General features: G+C 41.8%; 1 protein-coding gene across 2 annotated transcripts in view; it reads right to left on the bottom strand.

Moving 5' to 3' along the window:
- mon2 (MON2 homolog, regulator of endosome-to-Golgi trafficking) overlaps positions 1 to 16,856 on the bottom strand; it is a 141,200-nt gene that overhangs the window by 89,189 nt on the left and 35,155 nt on the right. For both annotated transcript variants that reach the window (XM_080191284.1, XM_080191286.1), the window contains exons 2-4: positions 16,747 to 16,810; positions 15,495 to 15,622; positions 12,189 to 12,320 (exon numbers count right to left, since the gene is read on the bottom strand). In XM_080191284.1, the coding sequence (XP_080047410.1) occupies positions 12,189 to 12,320; positions 15,495 to 15,622; positions 16,747 to 16,810 (324 nt within the window). The remainder of the gene's footprint in view (positions 1 to 12,188; positions 12,321 to 15,494; positions 15,623 to 16,746; positions 16,811 to 16,856) is intronic.

Raw genomic sequence — 16,856 nt, 5'->3', positions numbered from 1 at the left:
TTTTCCCAAAGGTAGGGGAGTCTAAAATTAGACAACATTGGTTTAAGGTGAGAAGGGAGAGATAGAAAAGGGTCTAGAGGGGCAATTTTTTTCCACGCAGAAGGTGGTGAGTGTGTGGAATGAGCTGCCACAGGTAGTAGTAGAGATGGGTACAATTTTGTCTTTTAAAAAGCATTTAGACAGTTACGTGATTAAAATGGGTATAAGAGGATATGGTCCAAATGCAGGCAATTGGGACCAGCTTAGTCATTAAAAAAAGGGCAGCATGGCCAAGTTGGGCTGAAGGGCCTGTTTCCCAGGTATAAACCGCTATGACTCTATAATTAAGAGATTTCACATTTAAATTTCTACTTAAGTAGCATTTAAGAATGATCATTATTTCTGGGAGTCTCTGACAAGATAGTGTCTAAAATCAGGAATTTATTAGATTAATTTGGGAAGTTAAAAGGTTTGTGTTGCTTCCCTGAAAACAAGCAAAAAGTAATTGACAACAGATTTCCATTGGCTCATATTTCCAATGGTTAGGAAAACATTTAAAAAGGAAAATACTAGGCAACCATTAAAATACTTAGCAACAATAACTGACAATTCAGAGCTCAAGAAGTAATGAAGGAAGATCACAGATGCTAGAATTCTGAAAATGAAAATGCAGGAAATGAGTATATCTGAAAGAAAAGGGTGCATAATTTATGGCGCTTCATTAGAAGATCTTCTCTTATACGATGATGGACTTCTTGGGTACATAGGTGCACTTTTCATTTTCAGGTTAATAAAAGTAGGTAGGGACAACAACATGTATGATTAAAACTGTTAATAACTAATCTGATGGGAAAACGGGCTTAGAAGCAAGAGAAGATGGAAATCAACTGACACGCCTAATTATTCAATAGCAAATATCGTAAAGTGAATACCCAAACACAAAACAAAATGTGTGAGACTAGACTAGACTGGGTTATAGAAATCACCCCGGTGGTCAAAATTTCTGCAGAAAGAATACATTATTGGCAAGGACCAGAAAAAAATTAAATGCTCATTCAGTTTAAGTGTGACATTAAATTTAATAAACTGGAACTTTAAATCCATTTACAAAGGGTCAATTTGTTAAAAATCTAATTAAATATTTACCTTTGGCCATTTTTCAGGGTTATATAATACGAGGACAAAACTGTCTTCAGCTTATTCAATTCAAAAGATTCCAGGTGGTAGACTGGGTTGGACACTGACATTTTATAGATTTACTGGCACTAGATGGCACGCTGTTAGGCAGCAATTAGCATTGCTGCCTGCCTCACAGCACCAGGGCCCCGGGTTCGATTCCCGGCTTGGGTCACTGTCTGTGTGGAGTTTACACATTCTCTCTGTGTCTGTGTAGGTTTCCTCCGGGTACTCTAGTCTCCTCCCACAGCCTGAAAGACGTGCTGGTTAGCTGCGTTGACCCAAACAGGCACTGGACTTGGCGTCTAGGGGAATTTCACAGTAAGTTCATTGCAGTGTTAATATAAGTCTTACTTGTGACTAATAAATAAACTTTATCTTTCATGCCGTGGCTTAAATCTAGCTCCAAGACCATGGGATAAACAGTCAAGTGTTTGTAAGGGTTCTTTATCTAGTTGCCTACTGAACAAAAAAAATGTCCATTACTTGCTATATAGAGGAGCAAATAATGGAAAAAATAAGATACCACACATCTTAGATTCATTGCAATTGAAGGGCATCCCTGTAGGACTTCTTCAGTAGTACCCTAGGTATAATCACCTGCAGCTGCTTCATTAAAGACCTTCCTTCTGTCATAAGCTCAGAAATGAGGATATTCGCTGTTCACCGCACACTGTTCAGCACAATTCACAACTTCTCAGATATGGAAGCAGATACATCCACATGCAACAAGATCTAGATAACATTCAGGCTTGGGCTTATAAACTGCACCAGGGCTCCTCTGATACTACCTTTCCACACACTTCACCTTTAGCACTAATGGTGTACTGACAAATTTTGAGATGCAGGGATTCTTAAGAAAACTTGTTGGCCATAACATTTCTAAATTTGTTTTCATTTGTATTAAACATTTGAGTACCCAATTGCCAGTAAAACTATGGTTTTTAAATGAAAAATATTTGTGCTGGTAGGCATTTTATTTCAAATCATTAAGATAGCTGGAATTTCATTATGCAATGGTTTAGTTATTTCATTCAATCCAATTAAAAACATGAATTACAGAAAACTTTATTTACTTCTGATGGGGGTGGTATATAGAGAAACCAATGCTTTTCTTGATTTGTGTTAATAACCTGGGGCTGGGTATATAGGGCACAATTTCAAAACTTGGAGCTAATGGACTAATTGTGAACGATGAGAAGGACAGCTATAGATGCTAAGATACAGACAGGCTGGTGGAATGGGGCAACATATAGCAGGTGAAATCTGGAGAAGTGTGAAGTGTTACATTTGAAGTGGCACTCTGGTGCGCTGCAGCCAAGTAATAGTCCTGCCGGGCACCTGTAAGGACAACGGCAGCAGATGCATGGGAACACTGTCATCTGCAAACTCCCCTCCAAGCCACACACATTGCAACTATCTCATTATTCCTTCACTGGAACAAAATCCTGAAAACCATCTTCCTAACAGCACAGTGGGTGCACCAACACCACGTGGACTGCAGCTGCTAAAGGCAGCGGCAGCTCACCAACATCTTTCCAAGGACAATCAGAGATGGGCATCAAATGCTGGCCTTACCAGGGTTGTCCATATCGCAAGAAAGAATAAAAAATAACACAGATGCAGGAGCTTGAAGCAGAGGGAAATTGTTAGTGTAGAATGCAAAGAAACAGTGCTGGAGAAACTCAGCAGGCCTGTGGAGAGAGAAATAGTTAACATTTTGTGTCTAATAAGAGTTCTTCAGAACCGTTCCAAAGAAGAGTCATATTGGATTCGGAGGGCTAACTCTGTCTCCTTCCACAAATGCAGCCAGGCCAGCTGAATATTTCCAGCACTGTCTGAATTATTAAAAATCTGCAGCATTTTGCTTTTATTTTAGAGCGAGCTTCAGTCTGCATCTAACTGCACAATGCTTGACCTGGGAGCGCTTACTGGTCGAAGAAATGGGAAGCTAGTGATGGGATCAGCCTGATGGTATCATGTGATAGTGTAGCAATATAGGGCTTGCCCTTGGTTCCTCAGCAACATTGTAAATTCCTAAAGTCATGCTGCTTGGCGCAATGATTTGTGGAAATTATTTCCATAGGGAAAAGATGAGACACATTTTTGGACACATGGTTGGATCATATCAAACACTATTAGGCCTCACTTTCTTTTTGTCAAATTACAACTATTCCATTATCACCCTGGAAATTATCTCCTGAAATCTTTCTCTTCTGTTCCAATATTGATTGCAGAGCGCAGTGACTATCTGGCCATTAAAATTGAGGCCATAGATTTTGATGCATCTGTTGTGTCTCCTCACTTCTTTGCACAACAAACAGAAGCTTCTCCCTTCTGTTGTCCTGAGTCATATCTTTCTCTACTTTCTCTCTCACCTACACGCAGGATCCTTGCCAGATCATCTTGGCCACAAAACTGATCGCTTACTCCCTCGACCCCACCAAACTGATCATGGAACTCCCTTTCCTTAATGAATACTGCACGTAGTTCCCATTCTGCAGGTTCCCACTTATTCCTTTTTACATTGTCAGCACCTTCCTCAAAAAAAAGCTACCCTCAAACGTGATCTTTGCAAACTGCTGTCCCATCTTCAACTTTTCCTTCCTCTCCAATGATTGAATCTCCTCAATCAAGAGTTCCACCTCTTTCACTGTACTGAAATAATCCTAATCCGAGGCAAAAATGATATTCCCTGATCCTGGGTCCATGCTGCATTCTTGCTTTCCAACCTTCCTGCAGCCTTTGACAAAGGGAGGACATTGCTCTTTTAACATCTCTTCATTCCTCTCAATTCCTGGATCTGCTTTTACCAGCAATGGCTTCTTTTCATCCTGCTGCACCATTACCTCAAGATTAATCCTGAGCTGCCTATGATTTCACATTTATGTTACGTCATGGCAATGTCATCTAAAGAGACGGAGCCATCTTCCACATTTACACTCATGATATCCAACACAATCTCTCCCAACACCTCTTAATTCTTTCATTACCTCGATACAGTTAAAAGAACTGCCCAATATCCAGCCTTGGATAGCCAGAACCATTCCCTTCAGCTCCAGCCGCAAACTCTTTACATTTGTTAGTAATCCCAATCACTCTCCAGCTATTTTCTTAGGTTGAACCAGACTGTTCCCTACCTTCCCTGAGGGTGGCACGATTGCAGAGTGGTTAGCACTGCTGTCTCATAGCGCCAAAGACCTAGGTTCAATTTCCGGCTTGGGTTACTGCCTGTGCACATTCTCCCCTTATCTGCGTGGGTTTCCTCCGGGTGCTCCGGTCCGAAAGACATGCTGGTTGGGTGCATCGGCCATGCTAAATTCTCCCAGTGTATCCAAACAGGTGTTGGGGCTGTGGTGAGTAGGGGATTTTCACAGTAACTTCACTGCAGTGTTAATGTAAACCTACTTACGACATTAATGAACTTTTAAACTAAACTTAAACTTCTCCAACTCAAGTGTTCATTTTTATTTGATGCACCTCTGTGAAGCACCTATTTTCTATTCTAAAGGCACTACATGAACAGAAAGCTGCTATTGTTATCAGTGGTTATCCCGCGATCCAATACTTACCCTTGCAGTCAGGAAATGATGCAAGGTGTTGGGGAAGGGAGAAAAACGTAAGTGATGAGCAAAATCATCAAAACACAGTACAGTACCTATATTATTATGGTGAAAATTCAGTTCTCTCAAATATAACACAATGTTTTCAAAAAGATCAATTCCTTTCTCTCCCTCATCTCTCTGGGAGGGAAAGAAAATAAAATTGAAACTATTTTCTCAAAAATAATTTTAATTTTCAGAATAATCCTTTCTCTTCCATTTCCCTTTGGTACAATGCCAAGGACCTGGGGCTATTGCTAGAATTTTCTTTGGCAAATATTAGGTTGAGAAGGTGATTAAAAAAAAGACAGTAAAGAAAGCAAATGGAATTTTAAAGTTTATATTTGGGAGCATGATTATAGAAGGCACAAAAGCAAATTAGGGCAGATGCTGAAATCTGAAACCAAAAGAGAAAACGCTGGAAAATCTCAGCAGGCCTGGTAGCTTCTGTAAGGAGAGAAAAGCGCTGACGTTTCGTGTCCTGATGACACTTTGTCAAAGCTAAAAAGCATAGAAAGTGGGAAGGCATCATGTAGAATTTGTGCAAAGCATCAGCTAGACCTCAGTTGGAGTAAGGTGTGCAATTCTGGGCATTCCATTGCTGGAAAGGTAGCAGAAGCAAGAAAAAGGGACAATAATAAAACATCTCACAACAGCAGGTTAAAGTCCAACAGATTTACGAGCACTGTTCTTTCATCAGATAGAAGGAACAGTGCTCTGAAGGCTTGTGATTCCAAATAAACCTGTTGGGCTTTAAGCTGGTGTTATGAGACTTCCTACTGTGCCCACCCCAGTCCAACGCTGGCATCTCTACATCAATAACAAATCAGGAATAAGAGGCTAGTTATGGAGAAAGCTGTTTTTTTCCTCCCCCCATCACTATAATCGAGAAGGTTAAAACAGAGTGGAGACTTTCAAATAATGAAATGTGATGATACATGTGCGATCAATGTCATTTTTTTCTGTTTTAGCGGAATATTTGAAATTCATTTTTTTTTGCAGGCAGATGGTGTGTCTGGAACACATTTAGCTTAGATGCTGGGAGAGCAGGATAATCACTTATTTTCGTCACGCAGTTTTTTTCTTTGGATAGAGCTAATGGATTTCTGTTTATAGATTGAGATTTCCCTTGGGTTTTGATTAAAGGAATAGAAGATAGATCTAGGTATGCAGGGTCATGTTATGATGTGGCTAATGGGAGGAGCTAGGTCTGTAGCAGGGAGAAATAGTTCAGTACTGGCTGGGAATTGCTTGAAGACATAGGTTCTCTGCAAGCTGCTGAAATTCACTCTCTCTCAAAGCTTCAACACTGACTAAACATATTATAGCAAGTATATTTATGATTGTTAATTGCACTTAAAGTGGGTTTTGAGTCTGTAAGAGGAATGTTGCTTCTTTGGAACTGAAATAGACAAGTTAGAAACTAAGGAAGTTTCATTTCATTTTTAAATTGTTCAACTGCTAATATTTAAGCTGCTTCATTTGGTAGACTTAGATTTAAACTCTGTTATTAAACAAAGTTTGTTTTGCTATAAGATGCCCTAATTTGTCAGTGAAATTACTCTTGGAGTGAGCATCCTATCCTCACATTTATGCAAAAGAAAAGAAAAATTGTTGGGATCTAGTCTAGTGTCCTAATGTAACTTGGGGTTCTGGTTCAGGACCTTAATAGGGGTACATAACAAAGGATCATTTCCATCAGTTGGCAAGTTGGTCACACACCCAGGATTACCACAACGAGAGAAATCAAGTATAAAGTTAGCAAAAAATACCTGCAAACAGAGGGATATTGTCACAATTAACAACAGGCCATTGGAATACAACTTCAACACAGTATCAAAATAACAATTAAAAACTACTCCCGAAAGTTTCTTACATCCCCAGAAAACTTAATAAATTTGCACCAAGTTATTTGGGTGCGTGAATATTCCCATATGTGGGTTTAAAAATCATATGACAGTCCATGTATGGAAATAAAAATACCAAGACAGCTTTCCATTGAGTGATAACAGTTCATGTTGGAGCTAGAGCAGGTAAACAAGGAAAACATTACATAGGGAGAACCAATTCTATACCAGTCTCAGTGTCTAAATGCACTCATAATCCCTCTAGGTAAAGATTTGTACACAAACTCAATGAGTCTCAAAGTTCTCCCATGAAATGTGCAGTTTCCACTCATTTTCATTACTCCCAACATGCCTGCTGCCCTCCAGGTAAACACTTCCTCCATCTCCAGCAGACAGGACACTGTGTTCCATGGTAAATGCAGTCTGCACAAACTCTAGCCACATTCCCAAGGTCTCTATTCACCTCCCTTTCAAAAGAACTTTATCGTGTCAGACTCGGCTGTTTTTGCTGGTAGTCTATTCCACACATTAACTATGCTCTAGGGCAAAGCGTCTTCCCTTCATATTTCAAATTCTGTTCATTAATGTAGAATCTGGATTCAAATTTCTTCCCTTTAAATCAGTTTCAGAAACAAAAATAAAAATTGCCTTCACCCTGTGTTACAGTCACCAGCATAAAATGCAAAATACCACTTGCATATTCGACAAAGGGTGCAAAACAATCACCTACTCAGGTACAAATTGCTCATAAAAACTAGAAATCCCATGTACTAACCTGACTACTACAAAATGGGGAAGTCAATTTATCACATACATGAATTTATGAATTATGGTATGAATTTATTTGCTTGACTACCTTGCATTTAAGGTTATATGTAAATATTAATCTGATCTTTGGAAATAATAAAACAAGAAAATAGAACTAGAATCGTAGAATCCCTCCAGTGCAGAATACTGTCATTCGCCCTCATCCCACCTTCACTGACAACAATCCCATCCAGATCCTATACCCGTAACTCGACGTATTTATTCTGCTAATCACCCTGACACTAAGGGGCAATTAAGCATGGCCAATCAGCTCAACCAGCACATCTTTGGACTATGGGAGAAAACCGAGCACCCAGAGAAAACCCACACAGGCAAGGGAGAACGTGCAATCTCCACACAGACAGTGACCGAGGCTGGAATTGAACCCGGTCCTTGGCGCTGTGAGGCAGCACTGCTAACCACTGTGCCACCCACTATTTCAAATGACTCACCTTACATCCCCAGAAAACTTAATAAATTTGCACTAAGTTATTTGGGTGCGTGAATATTCCCACACGAGGGTTTAAAAATCATATGACAGTCCATGTATGGAAATAAAAATACCAAGACAGTTTTCCATTGCTTTATTCCCCAGACAGTTTATCTGGGGAATAAATGCTTAGTTTTTTTTTAAATCCTGCTGATTTTGTGGCTTCACTATTTTGGGTAGTCTTCCCTTAATAACTGCTGTTCTTTCAATACAAACCTAGGAAAAAAAACTCTCCTGACTTGTCTTTATTCACATAATATTTGATTGCATATTGGACAGGTTTTCTTCCTTATTTGATCCTAATCATAGAAACCCTTCAGTGCAGAAGGAGGCCATCCAGCACATCAAGCCCACATTGACAACAATCCCGCCCCAGGCCCTATCCCCACAACCCCACACATCTACCCCGCTGATCCCCCAAACCTACACATCCTGGGACACTAAGGGGCAATTTAGCATGGCCAATCAATCTAACCCGCACATCTTTGGATTGTGGGTGGAAACTGGAGGGAACCACGCAGACGAGGGGAGAATGTGCAAATTCCACAGACCCAAGGCGGGAATCGAACTAATTACCGTGCTGCCCTTTGGGATGAATCTTTCACATTTGTTTGTATTGCTTGTTTACATTGCTTATGACTGATCCTTAGGACGAGTTTCGAAGATATACCAACTTCATGCATACATATCATAACTGCTAATATCATAACTGTCATACATATCATAACTGTCGAAGCAAGGTTTCGAAAAAAGTATTTTTGGTTGTACAGCAGTAATGGCAAATCCAGAGCTCTACTATGTGAAATAGCTAACAATTTTAGCTGTACACAGGCAAGTCACCACAGCATGGAAATAGTTGCCATATGCCATTAGTACCCAAATGAAACATAAAGAAACACAGAACTTTTGCTGCCACTGGACACAGTCTCATTGTCAGCAAGAAACTCCAGCATCTTGAGAACATCTGCCTGGTTAATCAAGCAGTACGGCTAGACGTGGAAAATTTCCTTACCAAGCACGTCATCACTAATTGATGACCTGTTAACTGTAAACCGCACCGATCTCCTCAGAAGACAAACACAGGACACAGTGGACAGAGTACCCTTCGTTGTCCAGTACTTCCCCGGAGCGGAGAAGCTACGACATCTTCTCCAGAGTCTTCAACATATCATTGATGAAGACAAACATCTTGCCAGGGCCATCCCCACACCCCCACTTCTTGCCTTCAGACAACCACACAACCTCAAACAGACCACTGTTCGCAGAAAACTACCCAGCCTTCAGGAGAACAGTGACCACAATACCACACAACCCTGCCACAGCAACCTCTGCAAGACATGCCAGATCATCGACACGGATGCCATCATCACACATGAGAATACCATCCACCAGGTACACGGTAAATACCCTTGCAAATCGGCCAACATTGTCTACCTGATACGTTGCAGAAAAGGATGTCCCAAAGCATGGTACATTGGGGAGACCATGCAGACGCTACAACAACGGATGAATGAACATCGCTCGACAATCACCAGGCAAGACTGTTCCCTTCCTGTTGGCGAACACTTCAGTGGTCATGGGCATTCAGCCTCTGACCTTCGGGTAAGCATTCTCCAAGGTGGCCCTCATGACACACGACAGCGCAGAGTCGCTGAGCAGAGACTGATAGCCAAGTTCCGCACACGAGAACGCTCTCAACAGGGATCTTGGGTTCATGTCGCACTATCTGTAACCCCTGTGACTTGCCTGGGTTTGCAAAACCTCACTCACTGTACTGTCTGGAGACAATACACATCTCTTTAACCTGTGATCACTGCTCCTTCCACACACATTGTTAGCCACTTTAAGACTTGAACAGCAGGTTAGGTGTAAAGATTCGCATTCTAATCAGTAATCTGTAAACTGTTTGTGCTTTATATGCTCTGTCTGAGGCCAGAACTCTCCATTCACCTGACGAAGGGGCTGACCCAAAAGCTAGTGAATTTACTATCAAATAAATCGGTTGGACTGAAACCTGGTGTTGTCAGACTTTTTACTGTGTTTACCCCAGTCCAACACCAGCATATCCACATCATGGCTGTTAACTCAAAACAGCACATGAAACCAAAAATGCATATCCTTAGCCCTTGCAAACATCGACCACACCTCACCATGCTGAGTCAGTGAGCTCCCAGGTGAGGATGATGTGCAGAGTTATTTTCAGTTCACAAAGTGACGGGCACAGTCCCAAATTCCACTTAATTCAACCTACACTCGAGGCATTCATGGGACCTTTGCTGCCAATCTGTCAGTTCATGATAGGCAAATTGAAAAGGGCTCACAATTTAATCATTACGGCACAGCCGTTTAGACAAGTGCTCTAAGTTAAAAGGCAACGTGGTGCCAAAAAGCAGCAATACAACTGTCAAAAACAAAATGATTTTATACTAATAATGAGAAAAGAACAAACACGACATACTTCTTTGAAACCTCCAAGGGTTTAACCATTTCATTTCTGGTAACCCAGGAGGTAATGGGAGAGCAAGAAAGTTATATTGCAGGGTACAAAGCATTGGCTGGCAAAAACACATAACCTTTCTTTTTGCAAATGTCATTTCCTGAGTCAATAACTTCCCAAGTGAGAGTAACATATGGAATTATTTTCATTTGTAAACTTGTCAGCAGTTTCCAAGCCTCGCTTGCTTTTAGCTCCAGCCAAGGAAGATCACTATTATTCTTCAAAAACTAAAAATTATGCCCAGTTTCAAGACATTGGATCATGGATGGGTAATGAAAAACCAGATCCCAAATTCACACATCATCTCAAATTAAAATGTGGTTATAAGAACATAAGAAATAGGAGCAGGAGTAGGCCATCTAGCCCTTCGAGCCTGCCCCGCCATTCAATAAGATCATGGCTGATCTGTCGTGGCTCAGTTCCACTTTCCCGCCCTCTCCCCATAACCCTTAATCCCCTCTCTTATCAAAAACCCATCAACCCGCGTCTTAAAAATATTTAGCGAGGTAGCCTCCACTACTTCAACGGGCAGAGAATTCCAGAGATTCACCACCCTTTGAGTGAAGAAGTTCCTCCTCAACTCCGTTCTAAACCGCCCCCCCTTTATCTTGAGGCTGTGCCCCCTAGTCCTACTGTCTTTTTTGAGTGGGAAGAGTCTCTCCACCTCTATCCTATCCATCCCATTCATCATCTTATACGTCTCAATGAGATCTCCCCTCATTCTTCTAAACTCTAACGAGTACAAGCCTAGTTTATTCAGCCTCTCCTCATAGCTCAACCCCCTCAACTCCAGTATCAGCCTAGTAAACCTCCTCTGCACTCCCTCCAAGGCCAAAATATCTTTGCGCAGGTGCGGCGCCCAAAACTGCACACAGTACTCCAGCTGCGGCCTCACCAATGCCCTATACAGCTGCAGCAAGACCTCCCTACTTTTATATTCAATCCCCCTTGCTATGAAGGCCAGCATCCCATTCGCCTTCCTGACCACCTGCTGCACCTGCAAGCTGGGTTTTTGCGACTCATGCACAAGGACACCGAGGTCCCTCTGCACCGTCGCCTGCTGCAGTTTTTCGCCACGTAAGTAATAGTCCTTCCTACCATTCTTCCTACCAAAGTGGACCACCTCACACTTGCCAACATTAAATTCCATTTGCCATTTCCTGGCCCATTCGCCCAGCCTATCTAGATCCTTCTGCAGACTCTCCATACCCGCCGCACAATTTGCCGTTCCCCCAATCTTGGTGTCATCAGCAAATTTCGACACCCTACACTTGGTTCCCTCCTCCAGATCATCTATATAAATGGTAAAAAGCTGAGGCCCCAGCACCGACCCCTGGGGCACTCCACTAGTCACCATCCGCCAATCCGAATAGCACCCGTTGACCCCCACTCTCTGCCTCCTATTCGACAACCAATCCTCTATCCACGCTAACACCCTACCCCCAACTCCATGTCCCCCGACCTTTTGCAATAACCTCTTTGCAACTTTCATCATCAAAGTTTATTTGGGCATGGTGTTTGAGTTTCTTAGGTCAAACCTCCAGGAAAAAGATCAACTCAAACAAACTAAATTGCAAAGATTGGAACGAAACATGATAACTTCCCATGCTGAAGTATATAAACCCCAATGACGAAGATGATAAACACACTTCAGTTTGAAGTAAAACACCTAAGAATTTATCTCCCATGCATTTAGGTTTCATTACTTAACGTTTAATATTATTAAACACAGCTAGTTCCGCTTGGGAGAGTTGTTCAAGCGTGCATGGCCGATTCTTTATACCTCGTACCTTAGCAAGGACATCATCGTGCACCACCGTGTTAGTAGTCAAAAGGACCAGGACTGTTTGAAGAAGTTTGAGTTCCTCCAGCCCATTTTCCATCAACTGCCACAGCATATTAACGATGTTTCCAGCTGCACCCTGTCAAAATGCAGACAAATCAGACAGAAAGGAGCTTCATCAAATAAAGCACAGAAAGAGGCCAAGAACTCCCTTGAGCTGGCCCTTCCGAAGAAGGCAATCCAGTTTGTGCCGCTTGCCAGCTCTTTCCCCATATCACTGCAACAACATATAAGCACATTCTGTTTTGCACTTTTCAGTTTTTCTATTATATTTTCCATTAAAAACAGAACATGTAATTTACACAATATTATGACACAAAGAGAACACAGTTTCCACAGCTTGCAACTTAAAACTAAACTTCTACACTAGCAGAGCACAGGAAAGTCTGAATAAAGTCTGTGGTTTATAGAACAACAAAATAACATAAAAACAATAGGTGTAGGCAATGGCTATACTGCCCCTCAAGCCATTTCTGACATTTGACCACATTTTGCTTATCGAATCATAGAAAGTCTACAGTGCAGAAGGAAGCCATTCGGCCCATCGAATCTGCACTGACCACAATCCCACCCAGGCCCTATCCCCATAACCCCATGCATTTACCCTAGCTAGTCACCCTGACACTAAGGGACAATTTAGCGTGGCCAATCCACCTAACCCACACATCTTTGAACTGGGGGAGGAAACTGGAGCACCGGAAAGAAACCCACGCAAACACGGGGAGAACGTTCAGACGCCGCACAGACGCTGACACAAGTTGGAATCGAACTCAGGTTCCTGGAGCTGTGAGGCAGACATGTTAACCACTGTGCCATCGTTCACAGTCAGACTATTAAACCTCATCTCCTTCCCCCCCCCGCAAATCCCATTATTGCCTTAAAATAAAATAAATTCTCTTCAGCCATGAATATAACAACAACTGAGGAAGAAAGAAATAGATGCATATTTATATAGCACTTCTCATGAATAATTTCAAAGTGCGTTACTTTTGTAATGAAGTCACTGTTGTAATGTAGGGAACATGGCAACCAATTTGTGCACAGAAAACATCCACAGCAATGTGATCGTGACCAGATAATCTGTGTTTAATGGCTAATTGAGGTATATGGATTGGTCAGGACACAGCGATAACACCCTTGCTCTTCTTCAAAAAGGATCACCCAAACAGGCAGATGTGGCCTCGGTTTAATTTTTCACACAAAGGGCAGCACCTCTGACACTGGCTACTCCCTCAGCACTGCACTGTAGCGTCAGCCTTGATTTTGTGCTCCAGCTCTGAAGTGGGAATGGAGCCCGGAACCTCGTGACTCAAGAGGAGAGAGTGCATCCAACTGAGTGATGTCTGACCGGGCATCTACAGCACTCAGGGGTGGGGAATGCCAAAGATTCACAACTCTCAGAATGGTCAGACTTGTCATCTCAGTCTGAAACGACTGACCCCCTTACCCCAAGACTACATCTCCTAGTTCACAGGATATTACAGAACACAAAGAGGCAACACAACGTAATATGGCTTTGTTGGATGCCTGAAATAAGAATCCACTTTTCTCTTGCCCTTTTCCCATATCCTCTTAAAGTTCTTTTTCATGTAACTCATAAGAGCTTTTCTTTCAGCCTCAGCCCAATCATGTTAGTTGTAACCCGGAGATTTTTCCTCTGCTGCATGTGATTCAGTAGATTGTTTATTTTGCTCTCATGTACCCAGGTTAGAATTTATTTCTGTGGAATGTGTTCTGAAATAAAAGGATTTGCTTACTGTGCGTAACAAAAATAGAAATGGCCTAATTCTCCTCCTACATTTTATGACCTTATCTTGTGAACTTACAAAAACAGAAGAAAAAATTAAATTAGACAATACAAAATTTTACAGGCAGATTTGATATTAATAGGCAAGAAATTTTCATATGAAGAATGAGTCACCCGCTTCATCTTGGAATTTTATTCACCTTCCCTCTTAAAGAGGTAAAACACACCTATTGTATAACCGAAATGGTGACTGAGGATTGAAAGCTACATTATCTAAACCTGCAACCTTTACCGCCTAGAAAGACAAGGACAAGGTGTCTGGAACAGCACCAACCGCAAGTTCCCCTTCAAACCATTCTGACTTGGAACTGTAATTGCCATTCCTCCACTGTTGTTGGGTCAAAATCCTAGAACTCCCTCCCCATGGACAGCACGGTGGCACACTGCCGCCTCACAGCACCAGGGACCCGAGTTCAATTCCTGGCTTGAGTCACTGTTTGTGTGGAGTTTGCACATTCTTCCCCCCCTCCACCCTGGGTTTCCTCTGGGTGTTCTGGTGTCCTCCCACAGTCTGGTTAAGTGCACTGACCTGAACAGACGCCGGAGTATGGCGACTAGGGGAATTTCAGTCACTTCATTGCAGTGTTAATTTAAGCCTGGTCTGTAACTAACAGATAAACTTTAACAGCACTATGGACATTATGTAACACAGATTGTAGCAGTTCAAGAAGGCAGCTTACTGCCACTTCTCAAGGGCAACTAAGGTTGGCAATGGAAATGCTGGCTGAGCCAGCGACACCTACATCTTGTGTAAGAGTAATTAATAAATTTGCAGACTGGGGATGCAAACAGATATCCAGGGCTTGGCTGCATTGCAGCTACATTAGCTAGGGGAAGTTGAAAACATTTATTAAATCTCTGGTCATGATTGCAGAATGGTAAACAGTTGGCGTTAAAGCTTAACACCTCCAATTGCGAGGATCACTTCGCTGCTGCTTGTTGCATATTCTGGATAAAGGCAAAGCCAGCTAAGTACACTGGGGAGACAGTAATATGTGACGATGACCTGAGATGAAGTGACATGGGGAGGAAGTTCATGTGAAGCATAGATACTGTCATACGCTTACTGGCCTTCTACGTGCATGCTGCAGTCAAGAGAATAGTGCAGACATACAGAAGTACTTTATAGTGAGTTGCCCTGTTCACCATGGTGCTCAGAAGGAATTCCTGGAACCTATTCCCTGAGGGCTCACACAGCAGTACATTCAGTTATCTAACTAATACTTTCCCAGTTGTGATGGGTGAAAAGGGTGAGGGGGCTGGTACAAGGTGCAGTGGATCTCTTTGGCCTGTATTGGTCCTGTACATTCTATAGATCTTGCAGATTGGATTGCAGGCTCTTAACCATTACGCTAGGTTTCCAGAATTACCACGTTATCTGGAGTCTAGTCACTAAATGCAGCAAACCAACAAACTTCATTTAAACATCAAGTGATTTCTACATACCTCAGAAACCACTTCATGAGACATGAGCCTCTGAATGGCGGACAAGCATAACTGAGCGATCTTGGGCTCCTTGGTTCCACATCCCATGAGCAGTGGCTGGACAACTTCAGAGCTGTTTTCTTTCAAGGCTGGTAATGGAGTCATTCAAAAAGAATGCCACTTAAATTTTTAGTTATGAAGCATTCACGGAGAGTTATTTTTGACTTGCAATGTCTATTCAGACTGAACTTTACATCAAGTTCATTCATTGGAACTGAATCAAATGTTTCTTTTAATAGAAACGTTTGTAATAAGTAGGAGTCCTTTTTCTTTACAGCTTGACAGAAATTTCATTTCAAGTCCATGTTGCAATGATTTGCTTATAGCAACTGTTCAGGAACTAAGACCCCTACATTGCAGCTTGAATTCTCTTGGCATCTCATTTATATTGGAAAAGAACGAATTTATTAGCACTGCGTGGTCATTTTGCCCTGTTTAAAGTTTAGTGCAGATCTGGCATATGAGTGAACAACTTTGTACGCTCATGATATGTGCAGTGAGGGTGGGTGCAGACAATTTTTGTAGACAAGCAATACAAGAGACCAGACCGCCACCAGTTTGAGCTATTATGGTCAGCTCACTAACAGCTATTTAATTGTCCTAACTCTGAATTTTATGGAGGTACTTTTATTGTATTTATTACTTTACACTTCAGCATGTTTCCCATGATGTGTGGAAGCAACCCTACAAAGTAAATGGGACATTTGATTGCCCCAAGTTCAATCTCTGATGAATTAGTTGCTCCCTAGGATGTTACAACGGGTCTCATTTCCTTGACTGTAAAAAGAGAAAAATCAGCCACGGGTATTGGAGAGTGTATGCCTTCAAAAGGGTAGCACCAAAAATGTTAATTAAGAAAATATATCATTCCTTGTATCTTTGTCACTTATAGCCCTGACAATGCCATTGTAGTAGAAAGGTATTTAGCAAAGCAAGGGTTAACGTCAGAAGGAAGAATAGTATCGCCCATCGTATGATGTAGAGAGTCACACAATAGTAATGAGCCAGCAAGGAAGCAGCACCCACGCACTGCACTATCTGGGATACGTACATAGTTATGGATTAACAATAGATTGTTTATGTTTAAACATAATAGGTCTCAAGACCTCTTCGTGACAGACCAAACAAACCTTCACAGCACAGGTAGCCACAGCTAAAAGCATTTAGCAGAAATGCTTAAGTATAGGCCAAGTTTTTGGAAGTTCACACTTACCTGCCAAGATATCTGTGTTTCGAGCTGCTATAGTTTTAACTTTCACAATTCCTGACTCAGCAGCCTGGAAAATCAAACATGATGGAAATATCAAAATATGTAGCTATTAA

This window comes from Carcharhinus amblyrhynchos, chromosome 6, assembly GCF_965287045.1.
Source record: "Carcharhinus amblyrhynchos chromosome 6, sCarAmb.v2.hapA, whole genome shotgun sequence".
Lineage (NCBI taxonomy): Eukaryota > Metazoa > Chordata > Chondrichthyes > Carcharhiniformes > Carcharhinidae > Carcharhinus > Carcharhinus amblyrhynchos.
Note: the sequence above shows the minus strand (reverse complement) of the source record. Positions and strands in the feature narration are given on the sequence as shown.